Raw genomic sequence first — 21,851 nt, forward strand, 5'->3', positions numbered from 1 at the left:
AAGAGAATCTATAAAACACCCACATCTAACATCTACTTAATGATGAAAGACTGATTGCTTCCTTTTAAGATAAATAACACCACTTTTCTTCAACATTGTACCTGAAGGTTACAGCCAAGTCAACCAGGCAAGAAAAAGAGGAGAAAAAGACATCCAAGTTGAAATGGAAGAAGTAAAAATATTCACTATTCAGATTCCATGATCTTGTATACAGAAAATCCTAAGAAATCCACAAAAGAAAAAAAAAAAAAAAAGAAAAACTCCACTAGAACTAATAAGCTCAGCAAGATTATAGGATACAAAATCAATATATACAAAAATCAACTGTATTTCTATATAGTGGCAAATGAGCAATCCAAAAATAAAATCAAGAAAACAATTCCATTTATTGCAATGTCAAAAAGAATAAAAAATTTAGAAATAAAATTAACAAAGGAAGTTAGAGTTTAGAGTCTTCCACATAGGAAACTATAAAACAACCTTGAATAAAATCTAAAAAGAATTAAATGGGAAAAGAAAAAAAATCCTGTGTTCATGGATTAGAAGATCAGGATTTTTTTACTTTCTTCAGAAATTGTCAAACAGATCCTAGAATTCATATGGAAATGCAAGAGATCTAAAAAACACAAAATAATTTTTGGAAAAATAGTTAAAGACTCAAATTTCCCAATTTCAAAACTTACTACACAGCTGCAGTAAAAAAAGACAGTGTGATACTGGCATAAGAACAGAAACATAAATCAATAGAACAGAATTTTGAGTCAAGAAATAAACCCTAACATTTATAGTCAATTGATTTTCAGCAGGGTTCCAAGGCAATTCAGTGAGTAAAAGATTGGTTTTTTCAACAAATGGCACTGGGACAACTGGCTATTCACAAGTAAAAGAATGAAGCTGAACCTTTTCCATACACTACACATGAAAATTAAAAGGGTCCAGAAACCTAAATTTAAGCATTAAAGCTATAAAACCCGTAGAAGAAAACATAGGAGTAAATTTTTTAACCTTGGATTAGGCAATGGCTTCTTAGATATGACATCAAAAGCACACACAACAAAAGAAAAACATAAAAGTAAATATTAAAACTTTTGTGCTTCAAAGAGTACCATTAAGAAAATGAAAAGACGATCCACAGAATAGAAGAAAAAATTGCAAATACTATATTTGATAAAGGATTAGTACCCAAAATATATAAAGAACCATTACAACTCAACAATAACAAGATAAACAAAATTTAAAGATGATAAAGAAGGGAGAAAGCCAGTCAGCCAGTCATAATGAGTCAGTATGGTTCACCTGGGTTTTTTATAACAAGCAATAAAACTTGCTTATCATATTAAATTCAAATTTTTCCCAAACTTAAAAGATTCACCATGATCTTGCTTCACACAAACTTACTTACTTCTTGAGTCCAGCATGAACCTAGCCAGTCTGACCTCCATGGCTGACTTATTTTCACATGAATGATAGTGCTCATAGTGTTACCTAACTCAGTAACTTTCCTCTGGCCCTCCAAGTTTCTAACTGTGCTTTCATTTTTTAGAAGTAGAAAATCGAGTACTGCCTACTTTGAAGCTGCCTCTAAAACTACTGCATACAGATAATATCTTGGGCTTTGTGAATGTAAGCTCTTTGAGAAAAGAAGCATTATGCTTCTTTTTTACCTTTCAGAGACCCTAAAACAGGCTAAATACTTGTTATTTAGATAATCCATTCACTTAAATTACTGTTCAAGCTTTCCTCTCTATTGATAAGTTTCAATGGATCGATAGGATTGATATGTAGTCATAATGGTTTGTTGTTGTTGTAGTTGTTTAGTCGATAAGTTGTGTCCAACTTTTTTTGCGCCCCCATGTACTAGAGCCCACCATGCTCCTGTGTCCATGGGATTTCTGAGGCAAAAATACTGGAGTGGGATGCCATTTCCTTTTTCAGGAGATCTTCCCAATCCAAGGATTGAACTCATGTCTCACACACTGGCAGGTGGATTCTTGACCACTGAGCCACGAGAGACTGTAAAACACTGTAATTACCTCTGTAAAAGGCCTGTAATTTTCAAATATCTGAACATATGAGTAGATGTACTGATTCAAATTTTCTTTTGGTTTCTTCACAGAACTATCTAGCCTCTTGCTTCAATCTTTAGTAGCTGGTCTCAAGGCATGTTTCCTTCAGTTCCTTCCCTAGGTTGATGTCCTCTTTCTGAGAATCATCTCTTCCTTTTTTCATCCTCCTCAGCTTATTTTGTGGGCTTCTTCAGGTGGACTCAGTGGTAAAGAAACCACCTGCCAATGCAGGAGACCCTGGAGATATGTGTTCAACCCCTGGGTCAGGAAGATCCCCTGGAGGAGGGCATGGCAACCCACTCCAGTATTCTTGCCTGGAGAATTCCATGGACAGAGGAGCCTGATGGGCTACAATCTATGGGGTTGCAAAGAGTCGGACACAACTGAGTACACATGCAGGCACACAACTTACTTTATAAAATCATACATTCTAGTAGTTTCTTAAGAAAGGATATATGGAAGAAAAATGTTTTAAATGCTTGCGTTTGACATCTAATTGACCATTTGATTAAATATAGAATACCAAGTTAAAGATTTTTTCCTCAAGATTTAAAGGCATCGTTTCACTGTTTACTACCTTAAGAGTTACCGCTGAGGATTCTGGTGACATTCTAACTTTGTTTCCTTTCTGGTGATGTATTTCTCCCTTCTCTGCAAAGTTTAAAGATTTTCTCTTCACTTTTGGAATTCTCAAATTTCACAGAGATGTAACTTGGTCCATTTTCATTCATTTTGATGAGTACTGGATGAGCCTTCATTATAAATAAATGTGTGGCTAAGAGTGCTAGCTAGTCACCATAATCCAGTCTCCCTTTCTCCCATAGTATCTAGATGTACGTGCGTGTAATCGTGCAGGATTTTTGCAGACTTCTTTATAAATATGTGTTACCTGAGACCAAAATCCTCCAATAATATGTGGGTGAAGTGATGTATACAACTTCTAGGCCTGGTCAAAATGATTTCCCATAATTGTTTCTCTGTGCTCTCTCCCTTCTTCCTGTGAGTAGTAATGGCAATGAAAGAGCACCGTGGAAGGCACGTTTTGAAGATGACAGAGTCTGCTGTCATCCTATACCTCTGAATAATCACATGGAGTAGAGCTACCTACTGACCTGAAAACTTGCTCTCCTCTGTTTATTCCTTTAAGTAAATGTCTGTGTTTCATCTATTATGTTTGAAATTATTTGTTAGCAGTCAAGCATGCCCTTTAGTGTCCTCCTAAAGGATTTTTTCAATGATTCCCCCACTGTCTACAAAGTAAAATCAAACTCTTGACTTATCCCAATCTACCTTATTGATTCTCCCCTCTCACCGCCCAATTCTCCCCTCTCACTGTCATTTCATTAACTCTACACTTATACTAAACAGAACATCTGTCTCTGTTAGTCACTCAGTCATGCCCGACTCTTTGCGACCCCATGGACTGCAGCCCACCAGGCTCCTCGGTCCATGGGATTTTCCAGGCAAGGATACTGGAGTGGTTTGCCATCTCCTTCTCCAAAACAGAACATGATCCTACATACATTCCATATTTACCTCTATCTGTGTCTGGTTACACTGATCCCTTCATCTAGAATGGTCTTTCATTCCTTCTCCATATATCCAAAATTCATGGATTTCAAGACCTATAAATGCTACTTCTTCCATGAAGTCTTTTCTGTTCCTCCAACTTATTCCTTTTATGAATCCTGGTGAGACTTTATATTCTCTAATAAACTGTCTCATTTGTTTTTCATTTGCCAATGACTCTGTTTTAATACCTGCCAGTCCAAATATTTTTAAGGGGAGGATTCTAATCTGATTCAGCTTTATGTAGTCCTGAGTACCCAGCACAGTATCTTTCACAGAGCAGGAATTCAATGAATATTTGTTAAATATAAAAGAGAAATGAATTAATGGAATATCAATTCTAAATATTTCTACTACCATTCTTAGGTTAATAATATCCGCTATCAATCACAGCCCAACCTCTGTTCTTATTAGTAGAGCTGGATTTGACATGATTTTATCATTTGGAACATGTAAATAGTTGAGCTCATAATGACATCATACCTGGCAGTATCCAATTTTGGGATTTCTGAATGCATAAGCAGTAAGTACCCGCCTCAGAGCAGATATACCAGTGTCACTCTGAAAGGCTGGATGCTCAGGCAGAGAGCGACGCAAATCACGTTCAATTTCTTCAGTAGCCAAGTTGCAGGTCCCTAAGGACTGCTCAACCACTTCAGCATAATAGCCAGGATTAGCAGCCATGTCATTAACAGCACCTGTATAGATGATTACATTGACACACAAAAGAAGAAGAATATATAAAAGCTACAACTTACATATATACATGAAGAACTGAATTACTTTTAAATTTAGCTCTATGCTCAAGTGTTATCTGAGTACAAACAAAATGAAAAGCTTCACACTATACAGCAATCAGAGAAGAAAAAGAAATTAACGAACTCCAGATCAGAAAAGAAGAAGTAAAGCTCTCACTGTTTGCAGATGACAAGATACTGTACATAGAAAACCCTCAAGATAGTATCAGAACATTACTAGAGCTAATCAGTGAATTTAGCAAAGTTGCAGGATACAAAATCAATACACAGAAATCACTTGCATTTCTATGTACTAACAATGAAAAATCAGAAAGAGAGATTAAGGAATCAATCCTATTTGCCACTGCCACAAAAATAATAAAATATCTAGGAATAAACTTGCCTAAGGAGACAAAAGAACTGTACATAGAAAATTATAAGACACTAATGAAAGAAATCAAAGATGACGTAAACAGATATTCCATGTTCCTGGGTAGGAAGAATCAATACTGTGAAAATGACTATGCTACCAAATGCAATCTACAGATGCAATGTGATTCCTATCAAATTACCGATGGCATTTTTCACAGAAATAGAACAAAAATTTCACAATTCATATGGAAACACAAAAGACCCCAAATAGCCAAAGCAGTCTTGAGAAAGAAGAATGGAGTTGGAATAATCAACCTTCCTGACTTCAGATTATACCACAAAGCTACAGTCATCAAAACAGTATGGTACTGGCAGAAAAACAGAAATATAGACCAATGGAACAAGATAGAAAGCCCAGAAATAAACCCATGCACCTATGGGTACCTTATTTTTTACAAAGGAGGCAAGAATATACAATGGGGCAAAGACAGCCTCTTCAATAATAGGTGCTGGGAAAACTGGACAGCTACATGTAAAAGAATGAAATTAGAATACCTCCTAACACCATACACAAAGATAAACTCAAAATGGATTCAAGACCTAAATGTAAGATCAGAAACCATAAAACTCATAGAGGGAAAAAAAAACATAGGCAGGACACTCAATGACATAAATCAATGCAAGATCCTCTATAACACACCTCCTAGAGTAATGGAAATAAAAACAAAAGTAAACAAGTGGGACCTGATTAAACTTAAAAGCTTTTGCATAGCAAAGGAAACTATAAGCAAGGTTAAAAGACAACTCTCAGAATGGGAGAAAATAATAGCAAATGAAACAACTGACAAACAATTTCCAAAATATACAAGCAGCTCATACAACTCAATACCAGAAAAACAAACAACACAATCAAAAACTGGGGAAAAGACCTAAACAGACATTTTTCCAAAGAAGACATACAGATGGCTAATACATGAAAAGATGCTCAACACTGCTCATTATTAGAGAAATGCAAATCAAAACTACGAGATATCACCTCACATTGGTCAGAATGGCCATCATCAAAAAGTCTACAAGCAATAAATGCTGGAGAGGGTGTGGAGAAAAAGGGAATGCTCTTGCACTGTTGGTGGGAATGTAAATTGATATAGCCACTATGGAAGATGGCATGGAGATTCCTTAAAAAAACTAGGAATAAAACCACCATATGACCCAGCAATCCCACTCCTAGGCCTATACCATGAGGAAACCAAAATTGAAAGAGACACATGTATCCCATTGTTCACTGCAGCACTATTTACAAGAGCTAGAACATGGAAGCAACCTAGATGTCCACTGACAAATGAATGGATAAAGAAGCTGTGGTACATATTCACAATGGAATATTACTCGGCCATTAAAAGGAACACATTTGAGTCAGTTCTAATGAGGTGGATGAACCTAGAACCTATTATACAGAATGAAGTGAGCCAGAAAGAGAAAGATAAATACTGTATTCTAACGTATATATATGGAATCTAGAAAAATGGTATTTAAGAATTTATTAACAGGGCAACATTGGAGAAAGAGACACAGAGAATGGTCTAATGGACATATGGAGAGGAGAGGAGAGGGTGAAATGTATGGAAAGAGTAACATGGAAACTTACACTACCATATGTAAAATTGATACCCAATGGGTATTTGCTCTATGGCTCAGGAAACTCAAACAGGGGCTCTGTATCAGCCTAGAGGGATGGGACGGGGAGGGAGATGGGAGGGAGTTTCAAAAGGGAGGGGATATATGTATACCTATGGCTGATTCATGTTGAGGTTTGACAGAAAACAGCAAAATTCTGTACAGCAATTATCCTTCAACAAAAAATAAATTTAAAAAAAAGGAAAAGCTTCACACTAAAACCTCTAACATCAGGACACCAATCTTATCCAAAAGAATAACATTTTCATGAAATGTCATTTCCCCTTAACTTTCCTCTGATACTAGAGGTTCCCATTCCATCCCTTTCAGTTAGCTATATATTGCCTCATAAACTAATCTGCTCAGGCAATGGATGTATGTATATAAAGGTAAGTACACATAACTATTGTACTCTCTTTGACTAGTCTGAACTCAAGATGGGATAATGAGTAAGACTTTGTTCTAGCCATCTTTATAATTATTTTTATTGGGGCATAGTTAATGTCTGTTAAATGAATAAAGTGAATAAGTGTAATACCTGAAAAAAGCATCCAGAGCTCTCCTCTTAAGGTCTCTGGAATCCCTCTTACAACCAGATCTCGAGTCTTTTTGGTCCGAAACATACTAACACCACGTCCACATTCTGAAAACAGAATGTTCCAAGACTGTTCCTTCATCTTTTCTTTCAACTATAACAAAAAAAATCAAAGCAATTAAACATAGCGAGAAATTAACTTAATTTGAAATTAAGTTTCAAATAACTTGACAACTTTCTTCACCAAGAAACAATACCTATGGAAAATGAGAACATAGAAAGTCAAATTCGGTATTCACAGATGGGCTAACCACTGGAACACTGTCATCACAAAAATCTTCTAAACCCATGTGAGCATAACAGCTTTAATTTACTATTTTAGTTCTTAGCTAAACTCATGTTAAAATGGGAAAATCAGGACACTTAGGAGGTAAAACTTTGAACTATCATTCTCACCAATCACTTCCATTTGGATTGCCTGTCAGAAATCTATGCAAATAAAACCCAAGATTCAACTTTCATCTTAATTCTAGATAACAGTCATATTTTGTATCTGCTAGAAAATCTTTTCAAGATCTAAAAGAAGAATTTTCAGTTGCTATACCTTCTAGTCTAACATTTTTATTTTTAATCAATTGTTTCAACCCATAGATTTAAATATTTTGTTTTCCTACCATTTTGGAATCAAGAGTCTCCAAATTCTGAGGGTGAAATACTGTCATTAAAGCTTCAGTGTTCACAGTTTTGCTGCATTCTCTCTGACATGTCAAAGACTGTACCTCGGTATCATCAGATGGGTCTACAGAATCAGAACTAACAGGAACCTGAAAAGGAAAGAATATAATTGTCCCAAACGTATGCCTAAAAATTTCTGCAAGAGGAAAAAGTACTAATGTTTTATCTGTCATTTACAAACCACAATTTATATACATAATAAATATTAATGCAATGTCTCAGAAGAACATTGTTTTTCTATCAAAATGAGAGATGTCAACAAACCAATGTCAAGAACATCAAACTCAGGACTTTAGTGAATGAATTCCTCTATATGCTCAATTAAATACTGGCAAAATATTAAAAAGCAAAAAACAGTTCAGAACACTGGAAATTAACGGAAGTTACAGAATAAACTAAAACGTATCAATTAAAAAAAAAAAAAAACTATTGAACCTCAGTAGAACACCAGTCTGCTAAGTTTTAACTTGAGGTTATTCCCATCCACCCTCCCTTCCAAGTTCAAAGGCATGGTAGTCATGAAAGTCAGCACTATTACAGCCAATGGATTTTCTGGAGGTTCATTAAAAGCCGCATCCCCAGAACACAGTCAATATTTTCACCGAATTAGTAGCTACCCAGAAAACTCCATTCCCAGGGTGTTCTTACCACTGGATTTGACTCAGAGCTCAGTTCAGTTCAATTCAGTCGCTCAGTCCTGTCTGACTCTTTGCAACCCCATGAATCACAGCACGCCAGGCCTCCCTGTCCATCACAAACTCCCGGAGTTTACTCAGACTCATGCCCAGCGAGTCGGTGATGCCATCCAGCCATCTCATCCTCTGTCATCCCCTTCTCCTCCTGCCCCCAATCCCTCCAAGCATCAGGGTCCTTTCCAATGAGTCAACTCTTCGCATGAGGGGGCCAAAGTATTGGAGTTTCAGCTTCAGCATCAGTCCTTCCAATGAACACCCAGGACTTATCTCCTTCAGGATGGACTGGTTGGATCTCCTTGCAGTCCAAGGGACTCTCAAGAGTCTTCTCCAACACCACAGTTCAAAAGCGTCAATTTTTTGGCACTCAGCTTTCTTCACAGTCCAACTCTCACATCCATACATGACCACTGGAAAAACCATAGCCTTGACCAGACGGACTTTTGTTGGCAAAGTAATGTCTCTGCTTTTCATTTGCTATCTAGGTTGGTCATAACTTTCCTTCCTAGGAGTAAGCATCTTTTAATTTCATGGCTGCAGTGACCATCTGCAGTGATTTTGGAGCCCAAAGAAATAAAGTCTGACACTGTTTCCACTGTCTCCCCATCTATTTCCCATGAGGTGATGGGACCAGATGCCATGATCTTAGTTTTCTGAATGTTGAGCTTTAAGCCAACTTTTTCACTCTCCTCTTTCACTTTCATCAAGAGGCTTTTTAGTTCCTCTTCACTTTCTGCCATAAGGGTGGTGTCATCTGCATATCTGAGGTTATTGATATTTCTCCCGGCAATCTTGATTCCAGCTTGTGCTTCTTCCAGACCAGCATTTCTCGTCATGTACTCTGCATATAAGTTAAATAAGCAGGGTGGCAATATACAACTTTGACGTACTCCTTTTCCTATTTGGAACCAGTCTGTTGTCCCATGTCCAGTTCTAACTGTTGCTTCCTGACCTGCATACAGGTTTCTCAAGAGGCAGGTCAGGTGGTCTGGTATTCCCATCTCCTTCAGAAGTTTCCACTGTTTATTGTGATCCACAGAGTCAAAGGCTTTGGCATAGTCAATAAAGCAGAAATAGATGTTTTTCTGGAACTCTCTTGCTTTTTCGATGATCCAGGAGGTATTGGCAATTTGATCTCTGGTTCCTCTGCCTTTTCTAAAACCAGCTTGAACATCTGGAAGTTCTCGGTTCACATATTGCTGAAGCCTGGCTTGGAGAATTTTGAGCATTACTTTACTAGTGTGTGAGATGAGTGCAATTGTGCGGTACTTTGAACATTCTTTGGGATTGCCTTTCTTAGGGATTGGAATGGAAACTGACCTTTTCCAGTCCTGTGGCCACTGCTGAGTTTTCCAAATTTGCTGGCATATTGAGTGCAGCACTTTCACAGCATCATCTTTCAGGATTTGAAACAGCTCAACTGGAATTCCATCACATTCACTAGCTTTGTTCACAGTGATGTTTTCTAAGGCCCACTAGACTTCCCATTCCATGATGTCTGGCTCTAGATGAGTGATCGCACCATTGTGATTATCTGGGTTGTGAAGTTGTTTTTTGTACAATTCTGCTGTGTATTCTTGCCACCTCTTCTTAATATCTTCTGCTTCCGTTAGGTCCATACCATTTATGTCCTTTATTGAGCCCATTTTTGCATGAAATGTTCCCTTTGTATCTCTAATTTTCTTGAAGAGATCTCTAGTCTTTTCCATTCTGTTGTTTTCCTCTATTTCTTTGCATTGATTGCTGAGGAAGGCTTTCTTATCTCTCCTGGCTATTCTTTGGAACTCTGCATTCAGATGGGAATATCTTTCCTTTTCTCCTTTGCTTTTTGCTTCTCTTCTTTTCACAGCTATTTGTAAGTCCTTCTCAGACAACCATTTTGCCTTTTTGCATTTCTTTTCCATGGGGATGATCTTGATCCCTGTCTCCTGTACAATGTCACGAACCTCCGTCCATAGTTCATCAGGCTCTCTGTCTATCAGATCTAGTCCCTTAAATCTATTTCTCACTTCCACTGTATATTCATAAGGGATTTGATTTAGGTCATACCTGAATGGTCTAGTGGTTATCCCTACCTTCTTCATTTTAAGTCTGAATTTGGCAATAAGGAGTTCATGATCTGCGCCACAGTCAGCTCCTGGTCTTGTTTTTGCTGACTGTATAGAGCTTCTCCATCTTTGGCTGTAAAGAATATAATCAATCTGATTTTGGTGTTGACCCTCTGGTGATGTCCATGTGTAGAGTCTTCTCTTGTGTTGTTGGAAGAGGGTGTTTGCTATGACCTGTGCATTCTCTTGGCAAAACCCTATTAGCCTTTGCCCTGCTTCATTCTGTACTCCAAGGCCAAATTTGCCTGTTACTCCAGGTGTTTCTTCACTTCCTACTTTTGCATTCCAGTCCCCTATACTGAGGAAGGACATCTTCTTTGGGTGTTAGTTCTAAAAGGTCTCGTAGGTCTTCATAGAACCGTTCAACTTCGGCTTCTTCAGTGTTACTGGTTGGGGCATAGGCTTGGATTACCGTGATATTGAATGGTTTGCCTTGGAAACAAACAGAGATCACTCTGTCGTTTTTGAGATTGCATCCAAGTACTGCATTTCGGACTCTTTTGTTGACTATGATGGCCACTCCATTTCTCCTAAGGGATTCCTGCCCACAGTAGTCGATATAATGGTCATCTGAGTTAAATTCACCCATTGCAGTCCATTTTAGTTCGCTGATTCCTAGAATGTCGACATTCGCTCTTGCCATCTCCTGTTTGACCACTTCCAATTTGCCTTGATTCATGGACCTAACATTCCAGGTTCCTATGCAATATTGCTCTTTACAGCATCGGACCTTGCTTCTATCACCAGTCCCATCCACAACTGGGTATTGTTTTTGCTTTGGCTCCATCCCTTCATTCTTTCTGGAGTTATTTCTCCACTGATCTCCAGTAGCATATTGGGCTCCTACCGACCTGGGGAGTTCCTCTTTCAGTATCCTACCATTTTGCCTTCTCATACTGTTCATGGGGTTCTCAAGGCAAGAATACCGAAGTGGTTTGCCATTCCCTTCTCCAGTGGACCACATGCTGTCAGACCTCTCCACCATGACCCGACCGTCTTGGGTGGCCCCACACAGCGCGGCTTAGTTTCACTGAGTTAGCTCAGTTCTTTGTAAAAAGTACTTTGCTCAGGGCATTATAAGAAAACCATAGCAATCTGCTGATAATATCACAGCTGCCTAAGGCTATGATTTCAATTTGGAGCAAGCAAGAGCCTGGCTAAAATGTTAAAGGAAGGCTTTGAAAACCAGATGAACATAAGGGAACTTTGAAAGATTCCAACATATTCTTGGGAATCTGAAAGTATGCATGAGAATACAAGACTGTGAAGCTGCCCAGGATCAAGATGGGACAGAAGGCCCCAGTCACTCAACTCTGGCTGATCTTGGAAATAAGAAATGAAAAGTAAGGCTGACTGATAAACTGCCTAAAGTATGAGGAATACCTTTACACAAAGATCCCCTTGGTAAAAGGTGGAGAACTTAATGGTTCAAGGCACTTAAGGAAATCTCTGACCCATCATTGGCTGACCACTGATTTAGAATGACTGAGGGGGTGATCTGAAGAAGCCAGGCTTAAAAATACAAACAAGGGGCTTCCCTGGTAGCTCAGTGGTAAAGGAGACACAGAAGACAATGCAGGAGACATGGGTTTGATCCCTGATCCAAGAAGATCCCACATGCTGTGGAGCAACTAAGCCTGTGCACCACAACTATCAAGCCTGTGCCACAATGAGAAACCCACACACTGCAATTAGAGAGCAGCCCCTGTACGCCACAACTAGGGAAAAGCCCGTGCAGCAACGAAGACCTAGCACAGCCAAAAAATTAATTATTTTTTAAAATACAAATGAAGTTTTTTTCCAAAAAAAGGCAAACAACAAATGTCCCTGAAGGGCCTCACTTCTTAGATTTTTTTAAACTAAGAATGGAAACCAGCTATTATACATATATTCAAAGAACTAAAGGAAACTGTTTTAAAAAAATAAAGGACTCAGTTAAAAAGTAGGCAAAAGACCTAAGCAGAGATCTCACCAAAAAAAATATAAAGATGACAATCATATGAAAAGATGCTCAATATCATACATCTTTGCTGCTGCTAAGTCACTTCAGTCGTGTCCGACTCTGTGCGACCCCACAGACGGCAGCCCACCAGGCTCCACTGTCCCTCGGATTCTCTAGGCAAGAACACTGAAGTGGGTTGCCATTTCCTTCTCCAATGCATGAAAGTGAAAAGTGAAAGTGAAGTCAGTCAGTCATGTCCGACTCTTTGCAACCCCATGGACTGCAGCCCACCAGGCTCCTCCGTCCATGGGATTTTCCAGGCAAGAGTACTGGAGTGGGTTGCCATTGTCTTCTCCATCATATATGTTTAGGTAACTGCAAAGTTAAAGAGTAAGATACCATTTCATACCTATTAAAATGGGTAAAATCCAGAATACTGGTAACACCAAGGGCTACTGAAGATGTGGAACAAGAACTCATTGCTGATGGGAATACACAGCAGTACAGTTCTTTAAGAGATGGTGTGACAGTTTCTTATAAAGCTAAACATAGGGTTACCTTATGATTCAGCAGCTGTGCTCTGACGGATATACCCAAATAAGCTGAAAACTTACATCCACACAAAAATCTGCACATGAATTAGCAGTTTTATTCATAACTGCCAAAACCTGGAAGCAACTAAGGTATCCTTCAATAGGTGAATGGATAAACATTGCTATATCCATTATATATATATACAAATAGATCAAAAAATGTAATATTTTTCAGCAATAAAAAGACATGAACAATCAACACAACTAAGAGCTGATTTTTCTTAAAGATAAACAAAACCAATAAAACTTTAACAAGATTTATCAAGAAAAAAAGAGAATTCAAGCAAAATTAGAAATGAAAGAGGAGACTTTGTCTGATGACACAGAAATTTAAAAGATCATAAGGACTACTATGACTGATTATATGCCAATAAATGGGATGACACTGAAGAAATGCACAAATTCCCAGAGACATACAATCTACCAAGATGTAATCATAAAAAATAGGAAACCTGAACATAACCAATGATATATAAGGAAACTAAATTCAATACAAAATCTCCCAACAATAACAACAAAAATCCCTGACTTCATGGGTGAAATCTGTCAAATATGTAAAGAAGAATTAATGCTAATCCTCAAACTCTTCCAAAAAATTGAATAGGAGTCAACACTCCCAAACTCCTTTTACAAGGCCAGCAGTCCCCTGAAACCAAAGCCAGATGGGAACACTACAAGAAAAGAAAACTACAGGCCAAAAATCCATGGTGAATACAGATGTAAAAATTCTCAACAAAATACTGGCAAACTGAATTCAACAGCACATTAGAAGGATCATACACCATGATCAACTACGATCTCTGGAAGGCAAGGATAGTTCAAAATATACAAATTAATAAAATGAATAGAATGAAAGGCAAAAACCATATGATCATTTTGATAGATGCAGAAAAATTATTTGACACATATTCAACATCCTTTCACAATAAAAACTTTCAATAAAGTGGATACAGAGAAACATACCTCAATACAATAAAGGCTATGGGTGACAAGCCCAAAGTTAACATCATACTCCATGGTGAAAGGTTAAAAGCTTTCTAAGATTAAGAACAAGAAAAGGGTGCCCACTGTCACTACTACTATTGAACAAAGTATCATACATCTAGGCCAGAGAAAATAAGCAAGAAAAACAAATGAGATATAACTACACACTTATTAGAATGGCTTTTATCAAAAGACAAGAGTTAAGTGTTGGCAAGAATATGGAGGAGCTACCCCACCTCGAAGGAGCGGCTGCTGCACGGGCACAGGAGGGCCGAGAGGAGCTACTCCACGTTCAAGGTCAGGACGGGTGGCCGTGAGAAGATACGCCTCATTCAAGGTAAGGAGCAGTGGCTGTGCTTTGCTGGAGCAGCCGTGAAGAGATACCCCACGTCCAAGGTAAGAGAAACCCAAATAAGATGGTAGGTGTTGTGAGAGGGCATCAGAGGACAGACACACTAAAACGATAATCACAGAAAACAAGCCAATCTGATCACAGGACCACAGTCTTCTCTGACTCAATGAAACTAAGCCATGCCGTGTGGGGCCACCCAAGACGGTCGGGTCATGGTGGAGAGGTCTGACAGCATGTGGTCCACTGGAGAAGGGAATGGCAAACCACTTCAGTTTTCTTGCCTTGAGAACCCCATGAACAGTATGAGAAGGCAAAATGATAGGATACTGAAAGAGGAACTCCCCAGGTCGGTAGGAGCCCAATATGCTACTGGAGATCAGTGGAGAAATAACTCCAGAAAGAATGAAGGGATGGAGCCAAAGCAAAAACAATACCCAGTTGTGGATGGGACTGGTGATAGAAGCAAGGTCCGATGCTGTAAAGAGCAATATTGCATAGGAACCTGGAATGTTAGGTCCATGAATCAAGGCAAATTGGAAGTGGTCAAACAGGAGATGGCAAGAGCGAATGTCGACATTCTAGGAATCAGTGAACTAAAATGGACTGCAATGGGTGAATTTAACTCAGATGACCATTATATCGACTACTGTGGGCAGGAATCCCTTAGGAGAAATGGAGTGGCCATCATAGTCAACAAAAGAGTCCGAAATGCAGTACTTGGATGCAATCTCAAAAACGACAGAGTGATCTCTGTTTGTTTCCAAGGCAAACCATTCAATATCACGGTAATCCAAGCCTATGCCCCAACCAGTAACACTGAAGAAGCCGAAGTTGAATGGTTCTATGAAGACCTACGAGACCTTTTAGAACTAACACCCAAAAAAGATGTCCTTTTCAGTATAGGGGACTGGAATGCAAAAGTAGGAAGTGAAGAAACACCTGGAGTAACAGGCAAATTTGGCCTTGGAGTACAGAATGAAGCAGGGCAAAGGCTAATAGGGTTTTGCCAAGAGAATGCACAGGTCATAGCAAACACCCTCTTCCAACAACACAAGAGAAGACTCTACACATGGACATCACCAGAGGGTCAACACCAAAATCAGATTGATTATATTCTTTACAGCCAAAGATGGAGAAGCTCTATACAGTCAGCAAAAACAAGACCAGGAGCTGACTGTGGCGCAGATCATGAACTCCTTATTGCCAAATTCAGACTTAAAATGAAGAAGGTAGGGATAACCACTAGACCATTCAGGTATGACCTAAATCAAATCCCTTATGAATATACAGTGGAAGTGAGAAATAGATTTAAGGGACTAGATCTGATAGACAGAGAGCCTGATGAACTATGGACGGAGGTTCGTGACATTGTACAGGAGACAGGGATCAAGATCATCCCCATGGAAAAGAAATGCAAAAAGGCAAAATGGTTGTCTGAGAAGGACTTACAAATAGCTGTGAAAAGAAGAGAAGCAAAAAGCAAAGGAGAAAAGGAAAGATATTCCCATCTGAATGCAGAGTTCCAAAGAATAGCCAGGAGAGATAAGAAAGCCTTCCTCAGCAATCAATGCAAAGAAATAGAGGAAAACAACAGAATGGAAAAGACTAGAGATCTCTTCAAGAAAATTAGAGATACCAAGAGAACATTTCATGCAAAAATGGGCTCAATAAAGGACATAAATGGTATGGACCTAACGGAAGCAGAAGATATTAAGAAGAGGTGGCAAGAATACACAGCAGAATTGTACAAAAAACAACTTCACAACCCAGATAATCACAATGGTGTGATCACTCATCTAGAGCCAGACATCATGGAATGGGAAGTCTAGTGGGCCTTAGAAAGCATCACTGTGAACAAAGCTAGTGAATGTGATGGAATTCCAGTTGAGCTGTTTCAAATCCTGAAAGATGATGCTGTGAAAGTGCTGCACTCAATATGCCAGCAAATTTGGAAAACTCAGCAGTGGCCACAGGACTGGAAAAGGTCAGTTTCCATTCCAATCCCTAAGAAAGGCAATCCCAAAGAATGTTCAAAGTACCGCACAATTGCACTCATCTCACACACTAGTAAAGTAATGCTCAAAATTCTCCAAGCCAGGCTTCAGCAATATGTGAACCGAGAACTTCCAGATGTTCAAGCTGGTTTTAGAAAAGGCAGAGGAACCAGAGATCAAATTGCCAATACCTCCTGGATCATCGAAAAAGCAAGAGAGTTCCAGAAAAACATCTATTTCTGCTTTATTGACTATGCCAAAGCCTTTGACTCTGTGGATCACAATAAACAGTGGAAACTTCTGAAGGAGATGGGAATACCAGACCACCTGACCTGCCTCTTGAGAAACCTGTATGCAGGTCAGGAAGCAACAGTTAGAACTGGACATGGGACAACAGACTGGTTCCAAATAGGAAAAGGAGTACGTCAAAGTTGTATATTGCCACCCTGCTTATTTAACTTATATGCAGAGTACATGATGAGAAATGCTGGTCTGGAAGAAGCACAAGCTGGAATCAAGATTGCCGGGAGAAATATCAATAACCTCAGATATGCAGATGACACCACCCTTATGGCAGAAAGTGAAGAGGAACTAAAAAGCCTCTTGATCAAAGTGAAAGAGGAGAGTGAAAAAGTTGGCTTAAAGCTCAACATTCAGAAAACTAAGATCATGGCATCTGGTCCCATCACCTCATGGGAAATAGATGGGGAGACAGTGGAAACAGTGTCAGACTTTATTTCTTTGGGCTCCAAAATCACTGCAGATGGTCACTGCAGCCATGAAATTAAAAGATGCTTACTCCTTGGAAGGAAAGTTATGACCAACCTAGATAGCAAATGAAAAGCAGAGACATTACTTTGCCAACAAAAGTCCGTCTGGTCAAGGCTATGGTTTTTCCAGTGGTCATGTATGGATGTGAGAGTTGGACTGTGAAGAAAGCTGAGTGCCAAAAAATTGACGCTTTTGAACTGTGGTGTTGGAGAAGACTCTTGAGAGTCCCTTGGACTGCAAGGAGATCCAACCAGTCCATCCTGAAGGAGATAAGTCCTGGGTGTTCATTGGAAGGACTGATGCTGAAGCTGAAACTCCAATACTTTGGCCCCCTCATGCGAAGAGTTGACTCATTGGAAAGGACCCTGATGCTTGGAGGGATTGGGGGCAGGAGGAGAAGGGGATGACAGAGGATGAGATGGCTGGATGGCATCACCGACTCGCTGGGCATGAGTTTGAGTAGACTCCAGGTGTTTGTGATGGACAGGGAGGCCTGGCGAGCTGTGATTCATGGGGTTGCAAAGAGTCAGACACAACTTAGTTACTGAACTGAACTGAACTGAGGAACATGGAAATAAAAGAGAGTACAAGCACACTGTTTGTGATGATACAAATTGGTACCACACTATGGAAAATATGTATGAAGGTTCCTCAAAAAAATTAGAACTAGAACTACCACTTCGGGTTTTCCCTGATGATACAGTGGTTAAGAATCTGCCTGCCTCAGTATAATATAGGAAGGGGACACGGGTTTGATCCCTGGTCCGAGAAGATTCCGCATGCCCGAGAGCAACTACTGAGCCTGTCCTCTAGAGCCTGTGTCTGCAAAAAGAGAAGCAGAGAAACCACCACAGTGAGACGCCCATGGACCACAGTGAAGAGTAACCCCTGCTCACTGCAACTAGAGAAAGCGGGAGCGTAGCAATGAAGACCCAGCACAACCAAAAATATAAATAAATAAAGTTTTAAAAAAAGAACTACCACATGATTCAGTAATCCCACTTCTCAGTATATATTTAAAGGAAATGAAGTCACTATCTTCAGGAGATAACTGCACCCCTTATGTTCACTGCAGCATTGTTCACAAAAGCTAAGACAAACCTAAATGTTGACAGGTTAATCAACAAAGAAAATGTATGCAGTTAAACAGAAAATTATTATTCAGCCATAAAAAGGAAGTTTTACAGTGTGCAACAACACTGGCAGACATTAAGGGCACTACACTAAGTGAAATAAATCAGACAGAGAATGACAAATACTGTATGATCTCACTTATATGTGGAATCTAAAATAGCCAGCTTTACAGAAACAGAGTAGAATGGGGGTTTCCAGGGGCTAGGAAAGGGGGAAATGAAAAGATGTTGGTTAATGTGTACATACTTCTAGTTTATATGAGAAATAAACTCTAGAAATCTAATGTACAGCATGATGACTATAGTTATCAATATTGTATATCTGAAAGTTGCTATGAGAGTAGAATTTAAATGTTTTCACTATAACTACAAAATTGTAATTACATGAGTGGGTGATAAGTGAAATAACTTTACTGTGGTAATCATTTAATTGACATATAAATTGTATAAGTTTGAGTTGTATGATGTGATGATTTGATACATAGATATATTAAGGCCCAATTTAATATATCTGTGTATCAAATCATCACATCATACATCTTAAACTTACACAATTTGTCAATTATCACAATAAATCTGGGGGGAAAAAAAAAGAACCTGGCAGTTCCTTATACACATAGTTGAAGTTTAACAAGTATCTGTTGAATTTTTTTTTAATTAAAAAAATGAGATATCAAACCACAAAAAGATATGGAGGAGGAACCTTAAATGCATACTGCCAAGGAGTCAGTCTGAAAAGAATATGTATGTTATATAAAAGTTTGGAAAGGCAACCCCTCATTCATAAAACTAGGATCGTGGCAGTTGGTCCCATCACTTCATGGCAAATAGATGGGGAAACAATAGAAACAGTGAAAGATTTTATCTTCTTGGGCCCCAAAATCACTGTGGACGGTGACTGCAGCCATGAAATTAAAGATGCTTGCTCTTTGGAAGAAAAGCTATGACAAACCTAGACACCATATTAAAAAGCAGAGACATCACTTTGCTGACCAAAGTCGATATAGTCAAAGCTATGGTTTTGTTGGATAAGACTCAAGAGTCCCTCAGACTGCAAGGAGATCAAACCAGTCAATCCTAAAGGAAATCAACCCTGAATATTCATTGGAAGGACTGATGCTGAAGCTGAAGCTCCAATACTTTGGCCACCTGATGCAAACAGCCAGCTCATATCAGAAGAGACCCTGATCCTGGAAAAGACTGAAGGCAGGAGGAGAAGTGGGCAACAGTTGAGAAGATTGGATGGCACTCAGTGAACACGAGTTTGAGCAAGCTCCAGGAGACGGTGAAGGACAGGGAAGCCTGGCGTGCTGCAGCCCATGGGGTCACAGAGTGTTGGACATGACTGAGTGAATGAACACATAACACAGAAGGGTTGAAAGTTAAGAGGATTCAGGGAAAGATTAAAAGGAGTATTCAAAACAATGTCTGAATATAAGGGTAGGACAGAAGAATCTTAGAAAGGAAAAAGAAACAATTAGTGAGTATATGTCCTGTGTTACACTTTCTTTTTTAAAAAAAGCTTGTTTTGACAAGTATGTGTCTGACTCTGTGATCCCATGGACTACAGCTGGCCAGGCTCCTCTGTCCATGGTATTTGCCAAGCAAGAATACTGGAGTGGGTTGCCATCTTCCTTTCTACTTGACAAGTGTACTTTACTATTAATGCTAAATTTTAATGCTCTAATTAGGGATTATGTTTTTCCAAAACCAATTCAAAAATTCATGGTTGTAGTCTGGATCTCAAAGTAAAGTGCATTCTCTTAATTTAGGACATATGACTGAGACTCAAGTTTATCTATTAGTTGTGTATCTAAATTATAGTAAAAGTAACCAAGAAGGAAAATAAAAATAACTCTTATAAAATGCAAAGTATCAACATATAGAACAGATGGCAAGTGTGCTACTTCTCTCCATGATTACCTTTTAAGAATTCACAAAAGCCACATTAACATGCTGCTGCTGCTCAGTTGCTTCAGTTGTGTCCGACTCTTAGTAACCCTATGGACCGTAGCCTGCCAGGCTCCTCTGTCCATGGGATTCTCCAGCCAAGAATACAGGAATGGGTTGCCATTCCCTTCTCCAGGGGATCTTCCCAACCCAGGGATTGAACCTGCATCTCATGTTTCATATTTACCTTCAAAGATGTTTGTTTAAAAGTCAATTTAATATTTGATTTGAAGAGCATAATAAAGAATTAGGAAGATAAGCTTAAATTTCTTAACTTTTATTTTTGTTCTGACACTGTGAAAGGGAGGATTTTACCCCAAGGCCGTAACAATTTTATATATCCATATAGCTATATAGATATGTAGAATATACTGTATATAAATATATGCTCACGCTTATGATGGTTATAAATTTGGCACTCTTCAGACATTTAGTGCCTGAGCAAAATCCAATCACATGAAGAAGCAACATAGGTTGCTGACTTTATAAAGGGAATTCTTAGACTGGTTTGGTTTTTGGTATCTGCTATTGACTTTAGAAATAGCATATGGCTTCTAAAAGTGAAGAAAAGGCAGCGGAAAGATGAATATTCCTGTATGTGTAACTTTAACTTTTCCACAGATTTAAATTAAAATATCTCATTAAACTCAGCATAATAATGATGACTGTAAAATCAAAAACTACAACAAAAATACAAAGAAATACTTCCCTTAGATATCACAAGCTTATCTTAAAATGTGCTCCTGTACATTGCTGTTGTTCAGTCACTCAGTCATCTCTGACTCTTAGAAACCCCATGAACTGCAGCACACCAGGTTTCCCTGTCCTTCACCATCTCCCAGAGGTTGCTCAAACTCATGTCCATTGAATTGGTGATGCCATCCAACATCTCGTCCTCTGTGGTCCCCTTCTCCTCCTGCCTTCTATCTTTCCCAGCTTCAGGGTCTTTTCTAATGTGTCGGCTTTTCACACCAGGTGGCCGAAGTATTGGAGCTTCAGTTTCAGCATCTGTCCTTCTAATGAATATATTCAGGATTGATTTCCTTTAGGATTGACTGGTTTGGACTGTATATTGTACATAACTTTAAATTAGTGCTAATTTTATTTTTAATAAAACTTCTGATTTCCTAATGTTGAAATTCCAGTCCCAAAGAAGGGCAATGCCGAAGAATGTTCTCAAACTACCGCACAATTGCTCTCATTTCACATAACAGCAAGGTAATGCTCAAAATCCTTCAAGCTAGGCTTCAACAGTATGTAAACCAAGGACTCCCAGATGTACAAGCTATATTTAGAAAAGGCAGAAGAACCAGAGATCAAATTGCCAATATCCGTTGGATCATAGAAAAAGGAAGAGAATTCCAGAAAAACATCTACTTCTGCTTCATTGACTATGCTAAAGCCTTTGACTTTGTGGATCACAACAAATTGTGGAAAATTCTTATAAGAGATGGGAATACCAGACCACCTTACCTCTGCTTCCTGAGAAAACTGTATGCAGGTCAAGAAGCAACAATTAGAACTAGACATGAAGCAATGGACTGGTTCCAAATTGGGAAAGGAATACATCAAGGCTGTACTGTCACTCTGCTTATTTAACCTATATGCAGAGTACCTCATGCGAAATGCCAGGCTGGATGA

At 38.9% G+C, this 21,851-nt stretch overlaps 1 protein-coding gene across 2 annotated transcripts in view; it reads right to left on the bottom strand.

Annotated features, from left to right (window-relative positions):
* TBC1D8B (TBC1 domain family member 8B) overlaps positions 1-21,851 on the bottom strand; it is a 77,898-nt gene that overhangs the window by 26,183 nt on the left and 29,864 nt on the right. For both annotated transcript variants that reach the window (XM_065916474.1, XM_065916473.1), the window contains exons 8-10: positions 7,631-7,780; positions 6,960-7,110; positions 4,119-4,333 (exon numbers count right to left, since the gene is read on the bottom strand). In XM_065916474.1, coding sequence (XP_065772546.1) covers positions 4,119-4,333; positions 6,960-7,110; positions 7,631-7,780 — 516 coding nt within the window. The remainder of the gene's footprint in view (positions 1-4,118; positions 4,334-6,959; positions 7,111-7,630; positions 7,781-21,851) is intronic.

Source organism: Muntiacus reevesi, chromosome X (genome assembly GCF_963930625.1).
Source record: "Muntiacus reevesi chromosome X, mMunRee1.1, whole genome shotgun sequence".
In the NCBI taxonomy this organism is placed as follows: domain Eukaryota; kingdom Metazoa; phylum Chordata; class Mammalia; order Artiodactyla; family Cervidae; genus Muntiacus; species Muntiacus reevesi.